General features: G+C 58.8%; 1 protein-coding gene across 1 annotated transcript in view; it reads left to right on the top strand.

The window, feature by feature from the left end:
* Positions 1–10,621, top strand: part of SLC9A1 (solute carrier family 9 member A1) — a gene marked incomplete at both ends in the record, with an annotated part of 43,035 nt that extends 32,414 nt beyond the window's left edge. The window contains 11 exons of the mRNA XM_084244253.1: positions 35–495; positions 3,299–3,549; positions 4,137–4,354; positions 5,182–5,384; positions 6,566–6,655; positions 7,172–7,242; positions 7,361–7,534; positions 7,730–7,844; positions 7,999–8,100; positions 9,647–9,719; positions 10,287–10,621. Of these exons, the coding sequence (XP_084100379.1) occupies positions 35–495; positions 3,299–3,549; positions 4,137–4,354; positions 5,182–5,384; positions 6,566–6,655; positions 7,172–7,242; positions 7,361–7,534; positions 7,730–7,844; positions 7,999–8,100; positions 9,647–9,719; positions 10,287–10,621 (2,093 nt within the window). The remainder of the gene's footprint in view (positions 1–34; positions 496–3,298; positions 3,550–4,136; positions 4,355–5,181; positions 5,385–6,565; positions 6,656–7,171; positions 7,243–7,360; positions 7,535–7,729; positions 7,845–7,998; positions 8,101–9,646; positions 9,720–10,286) is intronic.
* Between the last annotated feature and the right edge of the window lie 1,389 nt (positions 10,622–12,010).

Here is a 12,010-nt window from a genome sequence, read left to right as displayed (position 1 = left end):
AAATCCACGGCGTCCATTCTCTCGCCCTCCCCAGGTTTCCATGTGATCCCCACTATCTCGAGCATCGTCCCGGAGAGCTGCCTGCTGATCGTGGTGGGGCTGCTGGTGGGGGGCCTGATCAAGGGTGTGGGGGAGAAGCCCCCCTTCCTGCAGTCGGATGTCTTCTTCCTCTTCCTGCTGCCCCCCATCATCCTGGACGCCGGCTACTTCCTGCCGCTGCGGCAGTTCACCGAGAACCTGGGCACCATCCTGATCTTCGCCGTGGTGGGCACGCTGTGGAACGCCTTCTTCCTGGGCGGCCTCATGTACGCCGTGTGCCTGGTGGGCGGCGAGCAGATCAACAACATCGGCCTCCTGGAAAACCTGCTGTTCGGCAGCATTATCTCGGCGGTGGACCCCGTGGCCGTGCTGGCTGTCTTCGAAGAGATTCACATCAATGAGCTGCTGCATATCCTTGTCTTTGGGGAGTCCCTGCTCAATGACGCCGTCACCGTGGTGAGGGGCAGGGGCAGCGCCCACGGGCACAGGGGCCAGAACCCAGTCCGGCCCATGCGAACCCCACACCCGCCCGCTGCTAACAGCGGCGTCCTGCTCACTGTGCACCCAGCGCTAGCGGGTTGTCTCATTTAACCCTCGTGACAGCCTAGAGGTGCTCACCGTTCACACCTTACAGGGAGGAATCAGACCAGAGCAATTAAATAACTTGCCAGAATGTGACAGAAACAAGGTTAGAATCCAGGTCTGTCAGGATCCAGGCTCAGGCTCTTGGCCTCTCCAGGTCACGTGCTCCCTCCCTGGCTTGCAGGGTGGCGTGATCTTCGTTAAATTACATAGCCTCTCTGTGCCTCTGTTTACCCTGAGGGCGTTTCAGCTTTCACGGAGACTTTGGTTTGTGCAGTTTGGGGATAGCAGTTATAGAAAGGGCCCTTATACCCCCAAACTCAAGAAAGGGGTAAGTAGAATGGGTTGGCCAATGTTGGCCTCTCTGGGCCTTATCTTGAGCAGCTGCAGGGCCCAGGCAGGGCAGCCCCACGTGCTTTCACAGGCCCTTCCTCCCGGCCAGCTTCCTCAGGAAACAGATGTGTATATGTGCACACTTGCCGTGTTATGGAAATATCCCAGCCCCCTCCTCACTGGCCCTTGGGAACCAGCTACACATACAAAGACATGCATGCACACCCACTGCACATTCACACATACCCCCCTCTCCTCTGCCCCAGCCCCTCAGGAAGCTTCAAAGAAGGACAGAAAGTGGTGGTCAGCAGCCAACAGCCTAAGCTTCCTCCTCCCCTGCTCCCCAGTCGTTCCTGACAGCCCTGGGTAGAGCAGCAGCCTGGCCTGAGCCAACAGGCCTTGGTCCTCATCTCTTTTAGTACCAGCTCTTGCTCAGGGTGACTCATAGCCTCAGTTTCCCCATCTGTAGCCAGGATCCAGTACCCAGCCTGTCATGCCCTAGGATTTTTAGAGCAGTCATTCACTCATGTCTGTGTAACCAGTGGATGCCAAAGACAAGGCCCTTTCCAGCTGGGGTGCAGTCTGTCACTGCTGGGGAGCAGTGGGGTATGGTTATATCAGGTGGACACGAGTGTCTGGTCACCTTGGACCCGTGGCCACACCTCTTCACAGTGGTGGCAGTGGAGGTGGCTACAACCTGTCTGAATATGGAGTGCCTCATCCAGACCCCATGGTAATTCCATAAGGTTGGCACTGCCTTTAGCCCCAGATTTTCCAAGTGAGGAAACTGAGGCACTGAGAGGTTATGTAACTCCTCCAAGGTCATGTTAGCTGGTAAGTGACAAAGCCAGGGTTCAGTCTACATAGTCTAAGTCCAGAGCCCAAAAGCTTACCACTATGCTCCACAGCTTCTCCAGTCCCCGGGATGCGCCAGGCCAGAGAGGAGGACCCACTCTGCCTGCCCCGTTGCCCGGGTTGTGAACATTGAGCACCTTCATCCCCTCAGGCCAGGAGCTGAGAGCTCACCTGTGTCCCCTGCAGGAGCTCTTCCCTGTCCCAGGCAGCTGTGGTCCAGGCCACATCAGGACTGGCCAGTGTTCGGCAGCTCCCCTTCCTGCATGGCCCAATCTGGCCCTTTCTGGAGTTCTGGGCATAGGCATGAGCACCCTGTATCCCAGATAGCTGGCTGTAGGCCTTTGCTTAAGTCACCCCCCCCCCCCGGCCCCATTCTCCTTGCCTCCAGGTGCTGCCCAGGTACTAGGGCTTTGAACATTTCCTTCTCAGAGAGCCTCAGACCCCTCTTTGTCTCCCCCAGTACCCCCCAGGCCTGGAAACTCCCAGCTCCTTTCCTGGCAAAGCTCTCTAGGCCTAGACTTGAGTAGGTCTGGCAGCCTAAGAGAGGGTAGAACCTCAAAGCTGAACCCGCCCAGAAGGCCCCCCCACTGCGGTAGAGAGCAAGTTCTGGGCCCAGTTCTGCTGCTCCCGGCTGGAGGCCCTCTGAGCCTCAGGCGATCAAGGAATAGGTCCTTGGCCCACCTGCCTCACAAGGCCCACCTGCCTCAAGCAGGATGATGATGGTCAAGTGGCTTTTCAGTGTGTGAGGTGCCACTGACATGCCTGACGAGAGTGTCACAGTGACTATTCATGTCCCAGCCCAGGAGACGGGACCTAGGAGAGGCTCCGTAGTCCCTGGACTTGGCTGTTCATCACAACCGTCGTTGGGTCGAGATTTCTGGGCCCCACCTCCAGAGTCCAAGTAGGGGTTTGACCTGGCTGTGTGTATTTGCAGAAAGCTTGGAAAGTTAAGCTTAGGTTAAGTTAAGGTTAAGAAGCCCTGTCCTAGTTCGCTGTCTGAACTTTCCCTGCTTTGTGCTGAAATCCAGAAGGGATGTGACAAGGTCAGGCAGGGAGGGGCGGACTCGTGGTGCACGTGTGGCCACCACTGTGAGCCTTCTAGCACTTTGCCTTGATGAACTGGTGTATTCCTCACAACAGCCCTATGAGATAGATACTGTTACCCTATTTTATACGCAGGAAATCTGAAGCAGAGAGAGACTGAGTATTTTCCTGTGTACAGCTAGGGAGGGGGCACAGCCAGAATTCCAACCCATGCAGACTGGCCTCAGAGCTTGTGCTCTGGACCAGCACTTGCTGTAGGACGACGAGGCTCTAGATCCGGGAAGGAGGTTCTGAGCACTCACTTGGCACCAGGGTTTCTCTGCCTCCACGTGGCCTCTCCTTGTGGCCATCGTCCACAAAGAGGACAGGGTCACCCTGGGCGGACCCCAGGGCACCGTGGGGCCAGGGCCCTGTCCTCCCGACCAACCTGCACGCCCTCCCCCAGGTCCTGTATCATCTCTTTGAGGAGTTTGCCAACTACGACCGCGTGGGCATCGTGGACATCGTCCTGGGCTTCCTGAGCTTCTTCGTGGTGGCCCTGGGTGGGGTGTTTGTGGGAGTGGTCTATGGGGTCATCGCAGCCTTCACCTCCCGCTTCACCAACCACATCCGCGTCATCGAGCCACTCTTCGTCTTCCTCTATAGCTACATGGCCTACCTGTCCGCCGAGCTCTTCCACCTGTCAGGCATCATGGCGTGAGTCCCGGCAGCAGCTTGAGGGGCGGTGGGGAGGCTGCCCACATGGATTCCCCAGGTTTGTAAGGGACATAAGGAAGCACCCCGGAGCCTGGCCTCCAGTTCCAGGGATGAGACATCAGCGTCAGGCTCCCGGCCCTGGGACTGCCCCTGGAAGCCACTGAGCTTAAAGTCCTGGTAGTCAGCCTTGCTGCTCTGTCCCTTCATTTGTCTCAAAGCCTTTGGGTTAGAGCTGAGCACGGGTGCTTGAGCCCCCCAGGCCCAAGATCCCATTAAAGTGAGGAATCCTGGGGGTCCTGAGGCCTCCCTGGGTATGGGGGTTCAGGGGAATATGGAGAGGCATGGGTGGAGAGATGTTCCCGATGGGGGGCATCAGAAGCACAGCAGTGGGGCTGGATGGGGGTTCAGACCACAGCGAGGAAGTTAGGCCAGAAGGATTGGGCCCCAGGAGTGGGCACCAGGCCAGGAGGGTGGGGCTCATTCTGCATGGGGTGTCTGACCCATGAGAGGAGCTCAGGGAAGGGGTGCCTGGCAGCCTCCCTGGCAGTGAGGGACTTGAACCCCGAATCCCGCTCTTCCTCATGCAGCCTCATTGCCTCGGGAGTAGTGATGCGCCCCTATGTGGAGGCCAACATCTCCCACAAGTCCCACACCACCATCAAGTATTTCCTGAAGATGTGGAGCAGCGTCAGCGAGACCCTCATCTTCATCTTCCTGGGCGTCTCCACCGTGGCCGGCTCCCACCACTGGAACTGGACCTTCGTCATCAGCACCTTGCTCTTCTGCCTCATCGCCCGTGTGCTGGGTGAGCACTGGGCCCGGGCGGGGGCGGTGCTGGAGCGGCTCCCAGTGCATCCGGACAGGAGGGGCCCCCCTTCCTCTCTGCAATACTGAGGCCTCCGTCGTGGCCATGAAGGGAGCGAGACGTGTTTGCAGTGGGTCTGATTTCCGGGGAGACTGCGCCACTGTGTCAGAGAAGAGGGAGCTCGGATGTGTGTGCGGAGGGGACGGGGATCACGGCCCCAGCCGTCAGTGTTCTCTGCACTGGCGAAGCCGTGTGTTGCTCCTCTGGACCTGGACTGCAGACAGGACCAAGCCTCAGTCCTTGGCTCATTTTCCAGGCAGAGCCCCCCTCAGTGAGGTCCCCTCTGGAGCTCACCCGCCTTCCCTCTGGGGTTAGGCCTGTGACCTGGCCTGGCTGGGTGTCACATTTGCTTAGTGCACTGTTTTTAAATTCCTTTATTCCTGGACCTCATCCTCCAGAGACTCCAATTCTGTGGGTTGAGTTTGGGCCCAGACCTCTGCATTTTAGTAACTTCTTATGAAAAATTTCAAACACACAGAAACATAGACTCCCGCACACCCAGCATATATAACTGTCATTGACTTGTTTCCTCTCTTCTCCCACCCTGCTCCCAGCCTCCAGCCCTGGAGGCCTGTGATCTTGCAGGTTGGGGGCCCCACTTAAGGATTCACTCAATTCTTGGATTGAAGGATTCAGAGCGCCCCGACTGAGGGGCCCAGGGTGGGAGAGGCCGGGCAGGCTAGTGGTGGAGGTTTCTCCAAGAACTGGCTAGCGCAGAAGTCAGGAGGGGCCAAGACCTCCTGACCCCTCTCCCCCTTCCCCGACAGGTGTGCTGGGGCTGACCTGGTTCATCAACAAGTTCCGTATCGTGAAGCTGACCCCCAAGGACCAGTTCATCATCGCCTACGGAGGCCTGCGAGGGGCCATTGCCTTCTCCCTGGGCTACCTTCTGGACAAGAAGCACTTCCCCATGTGTGACCTGTTCCTCACTGCCATCATCACCGTCATCTTCTTCACTGTCTTTGTGCAGGTGCTGCCCAGCAGGGGACAGCCCCACCTGGGGACCTCAACTCTGCCAATGACCCAAAAGGAGGCCCCGTTCTAGTCCCAACTCCACCAATTAACTTGCTGTGCAACCTCGGGCAAGCCACTTCCTCTTCCTGGGCCTCAGTTCCTTTGGTCGTAAAGGAGAATTGTGAATATAAGTCATCGTGAAGCACCCAGTCGGAATGTTAAACAACCAGAAGGCTACTCAACCCAGTTAGGAACCCCAAGGTGTTGGGAGAAATGAGGACAGTCAGCAAGCCCAGGGTGTTCATTATAGACCTTTAGGGAAGTGATTTCATATCTTGTATCTCACTTCTGTATCTGTAAAATGGGGATAATTTCCCAACACAGGAACTAGAAGGGTCACTGAGCCGGCAGTGGGAGGCCCAGAGCCAGCCCAAGCTCTGCTATGTCTGGGATCCCCAGAAAGACCTCTCCCCTTCTCAGAGCCTTAGTACCCTATCTGCAAAGTGAGGGGTTTGGACCAGATGTTCTCGAAGAATCTTTCCATTATGCTGGTCAATAATTTCTGTGCCTTTATAAATGATCCAGGCTCAGCTGAGAGCCAATAGAACCCCAAGGAGGCCCAGCCTGGGAGGTGTAATTGCTGAACCTTACCTGGCCTGTGACCTGGAGCAAGAAAGGCTCCGCCTAGGCCTCTGTACCTCCACCAGCCCCCCTCCTTCCTTCCTGAACATGAATCCTCACCTCACCCCAGAAGGGAGAGCCTGCGATCTCAAGCGGAGCCTGTTTCTTTATCTGTAAAAAGGGACAGTGGAAGGCCTTGCCCCTTGAGGTCATGGGTAGGGAAGCCCTGATACTTGTGAAGCATAAGTGCAGTTAAACCATCTGCTACTGTTATTGGGTCCTCCTCAGTCATAGTCCTTGAGGGGGCAAAGCAGAGATGGTCCTACCCACAAACAGCCCTGACATCCCCAGCGCTTCAGAACATAGCAATGGTGGGGCCCACACCTGAACCAGGGCCCTCAGGCCTTGGCCTGGCTCGCTGAGCAGAGTGTGTCTTTGGCTGGGTAGGCTGCCAAACATCCGGCTTCAGGAAGAAGCAGAACTTCCCAGCCCTGGGGTCCTGGGGGAGGTGAGCAGCGCCTGCTCTCCCTGTCAGGGGCACAGGACTGGGGTGCCTGACACCTGCTTGCTCCCCAGGGCATGACCATCCGACCCCTGGTAGACCTGCTGGCTGTGAAGAAGAAGCAAGAGACGAAGCGCTCCATCAACGAGGAGATCCACACTCAGGTACTGGCAGGGGCTGGCCTTGTGCAGGAGAAGCTCAGGGAGCCAGGGAGCAGCTAGGCCTGTGTCCATGCCCTCCGCCAGCCCGCCTTCCATATCCCAGTTCCTGGGTGGTCCTGCAACCCCTTAAGGTCACCAGGCCACACCCTACAGGGAGTGTGTAGTATGTAGTATATAGCAGTGGAGAGTAGCCAGAAACCTGGGAAGAAAGCATCAGGCCATCTCTGCCTCTGTTGGGAATCCACCCAGGCAGGCATCAGGCACATGTGTGTTCAGAGAAGGGTGGCTCAGCAGAGCGCCCCCCAGTGGCAGAGGATTTGAGCTGCTGAGTTGTTGAGTTGTTGCTGCTGAGATTCAGGATGAGTGGGGTGTGGACGCCACCTCCTGGCTACTCTTAGAACTACAGGGAAGGGCTGAGCAGCACTGCAGCTAGGGTGCAAGGTGGGGCCACCTATTCAGGAGGCCTGGTAGGGGAGGAACCCAATAGTGAGCCCTGACCTGGCCCTGGGCCCGTTTCAGTTCCTGGACCACCTTCTGACAGGCATCGAGGACATCTGTGGTCACTACGGCCACCACCACTGGAAAGACAAGTAGGTGGCAGCCTGGTGGGCAGATGGGTGGGAAGGGGCAGGTAAGGGTCTCCCAGGGCCTGGGTGTCTCCCCACTCCTGGGAGCTGGCTCCATTCATCTCCTTCCTGCTCCCACCAGGCTCAACCGATTTAATAAGAAGTATGTGAAGAAGTGTCTCATTGCCGGGGAGCGCTCCAAGGAGCCCCAGCTCATCGCCTTCTACCACAAGATGGAGATGAAGCAGGCAATCGAGCTGGTGGAAAGCGGTGGCATGGGCAAGATCCCCTCTGCTGTCTCCACGGTCTCCATGCAGTGAGTGCCCACCTCTCAGCTCTGCGCCGCAAACCACCCCCTCCCCCCTAACCTGGTCCCCTTGGGGACGAGTGCAAGGACCCAAGGCTTTGCCTGTCCACCCAGGCCATCCAGAGATGACCCCCTTCTGGCCCAACCCACAGGCTTCAGGGTCACAGGAATTTTCTTGACCTAACCTGTGTTCTGGTGTCCCAGAAACATCCACCCCAAGGCCCTGCCTGCTGAGCGCATCCTGCCAGCACTATCCAAGGACAAGGAGGAGGAGATTCGCAAAATCCTGAGGAACAACCTACAAAAGACCAGGCAGCGGGTAAGGGCTTCCCCCCACACACACCCCCGCCTGGCTCCCCTGTGCCAGAGGAGACCCTCTCTGCGCCAGCCCTGCCCCCTGCACATGCCAGAGTCCCCCTGCCCCAGGCCCGGCTTCGGGGCCTGCCCCCTCCTCACAGCTGCTCCCCCCACAGCTGCGGTCCTACAACAGACACACGTTGGTGGCAGACCCCTATGAGGAGGCCTGGAACCAGATGCTGCTGCGGAGACAGAAGGCCCGGCAACTGGAGCAGAAGGTGTGCGGACCGGAGCCAGCTCCTGCCTTTCTCTGGAAATCTGGGTTCTTCTCGCACCCCCATTTCTAAGCCCCTTTGAGAATAGAGCCCCTCTGAATCTGTTTTTTTTTTTTTTTAAGATTTATTTATTTATACAAGTACTGGGTACAGTCAGAAGCGCGGGAGGGTGTGAGAATTCACCAGAGCCAGAGCGGGGAGCAGAGCAGGCAGAAGGATCGAGGTACACTGCTGAGGGGAGCAGCGGGCGGCAGGAGAGGTCTGCGCGCCATGTGGGACCCTCCTCCGGTGGCCGGGGAGTGGCCAGGGAGTGGCCGGGGAGCAGCCGGGGATCGAACCAGCGCTGCAGAGGCTGCGGGCAGCTTCGCAACCCCACTGGGGAGGCCCCCTCTGAATCTGGTTTTGAAGGCTGAGTCCCAAAGCAGGTACCAGCGAGCTCCCTCCCCCAGCACCTTTCCTCAGAGCACTGCAGGCCAGGCCCCCTCATTGTATCCCCAGCATCTGAGCTAGAAGAATCTGTCCATGTGCTCTGTCCAACCCCCTGATTTTCTGGTAAGAAAACTAAGTCTGGGGGAGGCAGGCAGGGACCTGCCAAAGTCACCATGAGGCACACGCGCTTTGTCGTTTGTTCAGGAATGTCTGTTGAGGCCCCTAAGGGCCAAGCAGCAGCGTGGCCTCTGTGGACTCAGAAATCAGCCCGCCCCTCCCCTTACCTGGCTTCCCATGCTGGGCCAGAGCCCCTTGACCAGGCAGGTGGTGGAGTAAGCTTAGGAATAAGAGCCCGGAAGGGAAGTGGGCAGAGAGGTTCAGGCAGAAGGAAGAAGTGGGCATAGTTCCCAGTCACAGAATTTAGCCCTTTTTAGAAATTGAAAAGTCCGCTCTCAGGGAGGCTTGTTAATGGCTTAAGGTTTTAGGGTCTATTCCAAGCACGTGGAGAGTCTCGAAGGGCTCTAAGCACAGGGGTGATGTCACATGGGGGGGTGCCAGGTGAGGGCAGAGGTAGGGGAGATGGAGAGGCACGTGTAGATTCTAGGCATGTTTGGGGGGTGGAAGTACAAGACGTGGTCGCTAACTTGAGATGGGGCTGAGGGAAGAGGGAAAGGAGTTGGGGTCCTGTCTGACTGGGGCAGGTGGGAGTGATGGCTGCCACAGGCGACACCCAGGATGGTACAGGTTGAGGAAAGACCAGGCCCGAGCTCATGTTCAGCCTCCTGTGTTAAGACCCCAGGACCACCCAGGCCCAGGTGTGCACTCCTGATGTGACTTTATGGGTCAGGGCCGCAGGGAGGTGCGGGCTGAGGCAGAAGGCTGGGGGGCAGTGTCACCAGGAGACGGTCCCCAGGACACCAGGCAACTTGCTAAGAGCCTGCCCAAGCCCTCCCAAACCCAGGGCGCCAGCAGGCCTCTGACACAGGCAGGTGAAGAGTCTGTGGAGGAACCGCCACAGACAGAGGAGAACCCTGGACACGCCACTGGGGGACGCCGCCCCCTCCGGGTGCCCCCTGAGGGGCTTCCCTCACTCATCCCCTGTCTGCACTTTTTCTGTCAGATCAACAACTACCTGACGGTGCCTGCCCACAAGCTGGATTCTCCCACCATGTCTCGGGCCCGCATCGGCTCAGGTGAGGTGGATGCAGGGTTGCTAGCGAGGGGCTTTGAGGCTGGGTCCGAGCACTCAGGGCACTCAGGACCATGATACCTGAGCGTGAGGCTTCCAAGGAGCAGGCTCTCTCTCAGGCTCTGAGCATCAGGTGCGGTTGGAGCTCCCCAGAGGGGGCAGAAGATTGGCTCTGCTGTCACCCCCAGAGTTGAGCACTCCACGTAGAGCTGGGTGCTGACAGGGCCTCTGAGGGGAGGCAGGAGGGGCCCCACCATCCGATCTCCAGCATGTGGGGAAACAGGGTGGGCCTTCCCTCAGGCCTGGGCCCCAGGGGCAGATGGTGACTCAGGAAGGAGCCCTGGTTCCTGATTTGAGAACACCTGAGGGGGCCCAGGCTTGAGGAGGGGAATACCGTCTGAAGGAGAAAAGCAGCTGGGGCTTGTCCAGGCCTGTGTGAATTCCCGTGAGCATGTTGGGACTGCTGCGTTCCAGGGAGCTCCTGTGGGTGTTGCTGACACGGCTGAGGTGGGGTGCGTGCTGGGCAGCACTCAGGGAGGAAGCCAGCTTGTGCCTTGCTCTTGGCCCCCAGATCCGCTGGCCTATGAGCCGAAGGCCGACTTGCCTGTTATCACCATCGACCCAGCCTCTCCACAGTCACCCGAGTCCGTGGACCTGGTGAACGAGGAGCTGAAGGGCAAGATCTTAGGGCTGAGCCGGGACCCACCCAGGTTGACGGAGGAGGAGGACGATGACGGGGGCATCGTGATGCGTTCCAAGGAGACCTCATCCCCAGGCACTGATGACGTCTTCACCCCTGGGCCCAGCGACAGCCCCAGCTCCCTGAGGATACAGCGCTGCCTCAGTGACCCGGGCCCACACCCCGAACCTGGCGAGGGAGAGCCTTTCATCCCCAAGGGGCAGTAGCCCCCGGACCAGTGGTGGTGCCCGTCCCGCCACAGACTCTCCCATGGAGCAGGGGCTGCTGGGGAAGCAGGGGCGCCCCTCGTCCTTCCTGCCCAGACTGGCCCTGCTCCCCCCAACGCATGGCAGCTGGGCCCACAGCCCCCAGTGCAGCACGGCTTCCCGCCTCCCTCCCGTCAGAGCTGCCATCCCGATCCATTCGGCAGAACTGCTGGGCTGGGGAGGCAGACCTGCCCTTTTACTCCAGGCTCTCCCACACTGGACTCGGGCCTCTGGGTCTCCCCGACCTCCGTGGCCGCCCTCCCGCACTCCATCAGCCTCCTCATTCAAACCAATCTTAGTTTCTAACCAAAGAGCCTCTGGCTCAGCCTTGGGCCCACGTGAGAAGGGAAGGAGCCGAGGCCTCCTGGGTCTAAGCCAGGCCCTTCTTTAACAGGGAAAGACTAGGGGGACCAGGCCTATGATGGCAGGAGCGACATTCCCACCTCCTCCTGCCAGCTCTGTCACCCTGCCAGCCACCTGACCTGTCCTTACTCGGAGCCGCGGGCTGAGGGCGTCCGTGAGCTTCTCCCGGTGGAGCTGGGACACATTGCACCTGAGCTGTGACTCAGAGCTTTTCAGACTGTGCCCCGCTGGGGACCACCGGCCCTGCAGGCGCCACTGCTAGGGGAGGGACCATCAGGGGCTCCAGAAAGTGCTGCCTTTTTTATGTTTCGTTTGTTCACTCTTCCATGTACGATTCTATTTGCACAGAGGGCATTCCTATTTTAAAAAACTCTGGCTCAACAGCTCTGGCCCTCCTACTCCAGAGAACTACCCCTCCTCATGCGTGCCTGTCTGCCTGCCCAACGCTCTCCCCCCAATCAGTCCTCTGCCTGCTGGGCTCTTAAGTGTAGCCCCAAGGCTCTGATTTCAGAAGTGCCCCACCCCAATCCTGATTCTCTCTAACTCAAACGCTGGGCTCCCGGCACCTTGCTCCTGGGCCCAGACCTCAGTCCCTGCTGGCCTCTTCTTTCTTCCCCTCCCCCCAGTGGCCCCTGGAACATCTCCCTCTCACATGCACCATGCTGTGAAGCCCTGTCCTCAGGGGAGCAGGTCTCCCTGAGCATCTCCCACCCAGGTGGGACGGTGGGGGGGAGTCCTGAGGCCTTTGCTCACAAGCACACACTCCTCTCCCCCAAGCCACCATGGCCAGGCCCAGGCTCACTGTCTGTCCTTCCCCAGGGCGCTCCCCCAGGATTGTGCAATAGTCAGAGTCTCCCTCTTCCCAATGGACTGGGCAGCGGGTGCTCATCCGTCCTCTTCTCCTCCCCATGCAAGTGCTGTTTTGGGCAGGAGTCACCACGTGAGGGTGACATTGACAACCACGTTCAAAGCCACCACAGCTGCTGC

This window comes from Talpa europaea (assembly GCF_964194135.1).
Source record: "Talpa europaea genome assembly, chromosome: 9".
Lineage (NCBI taxonomy): Eukaryota > Metazoa > Chordata > Mammalia > Eulipotyphla > Talpidae > Talpa > Talpa europaea.
Note: the sequence above shows the minus strand (reverse complement) of the source record. Positions and strands in the feature narration are given on the sequence as shown.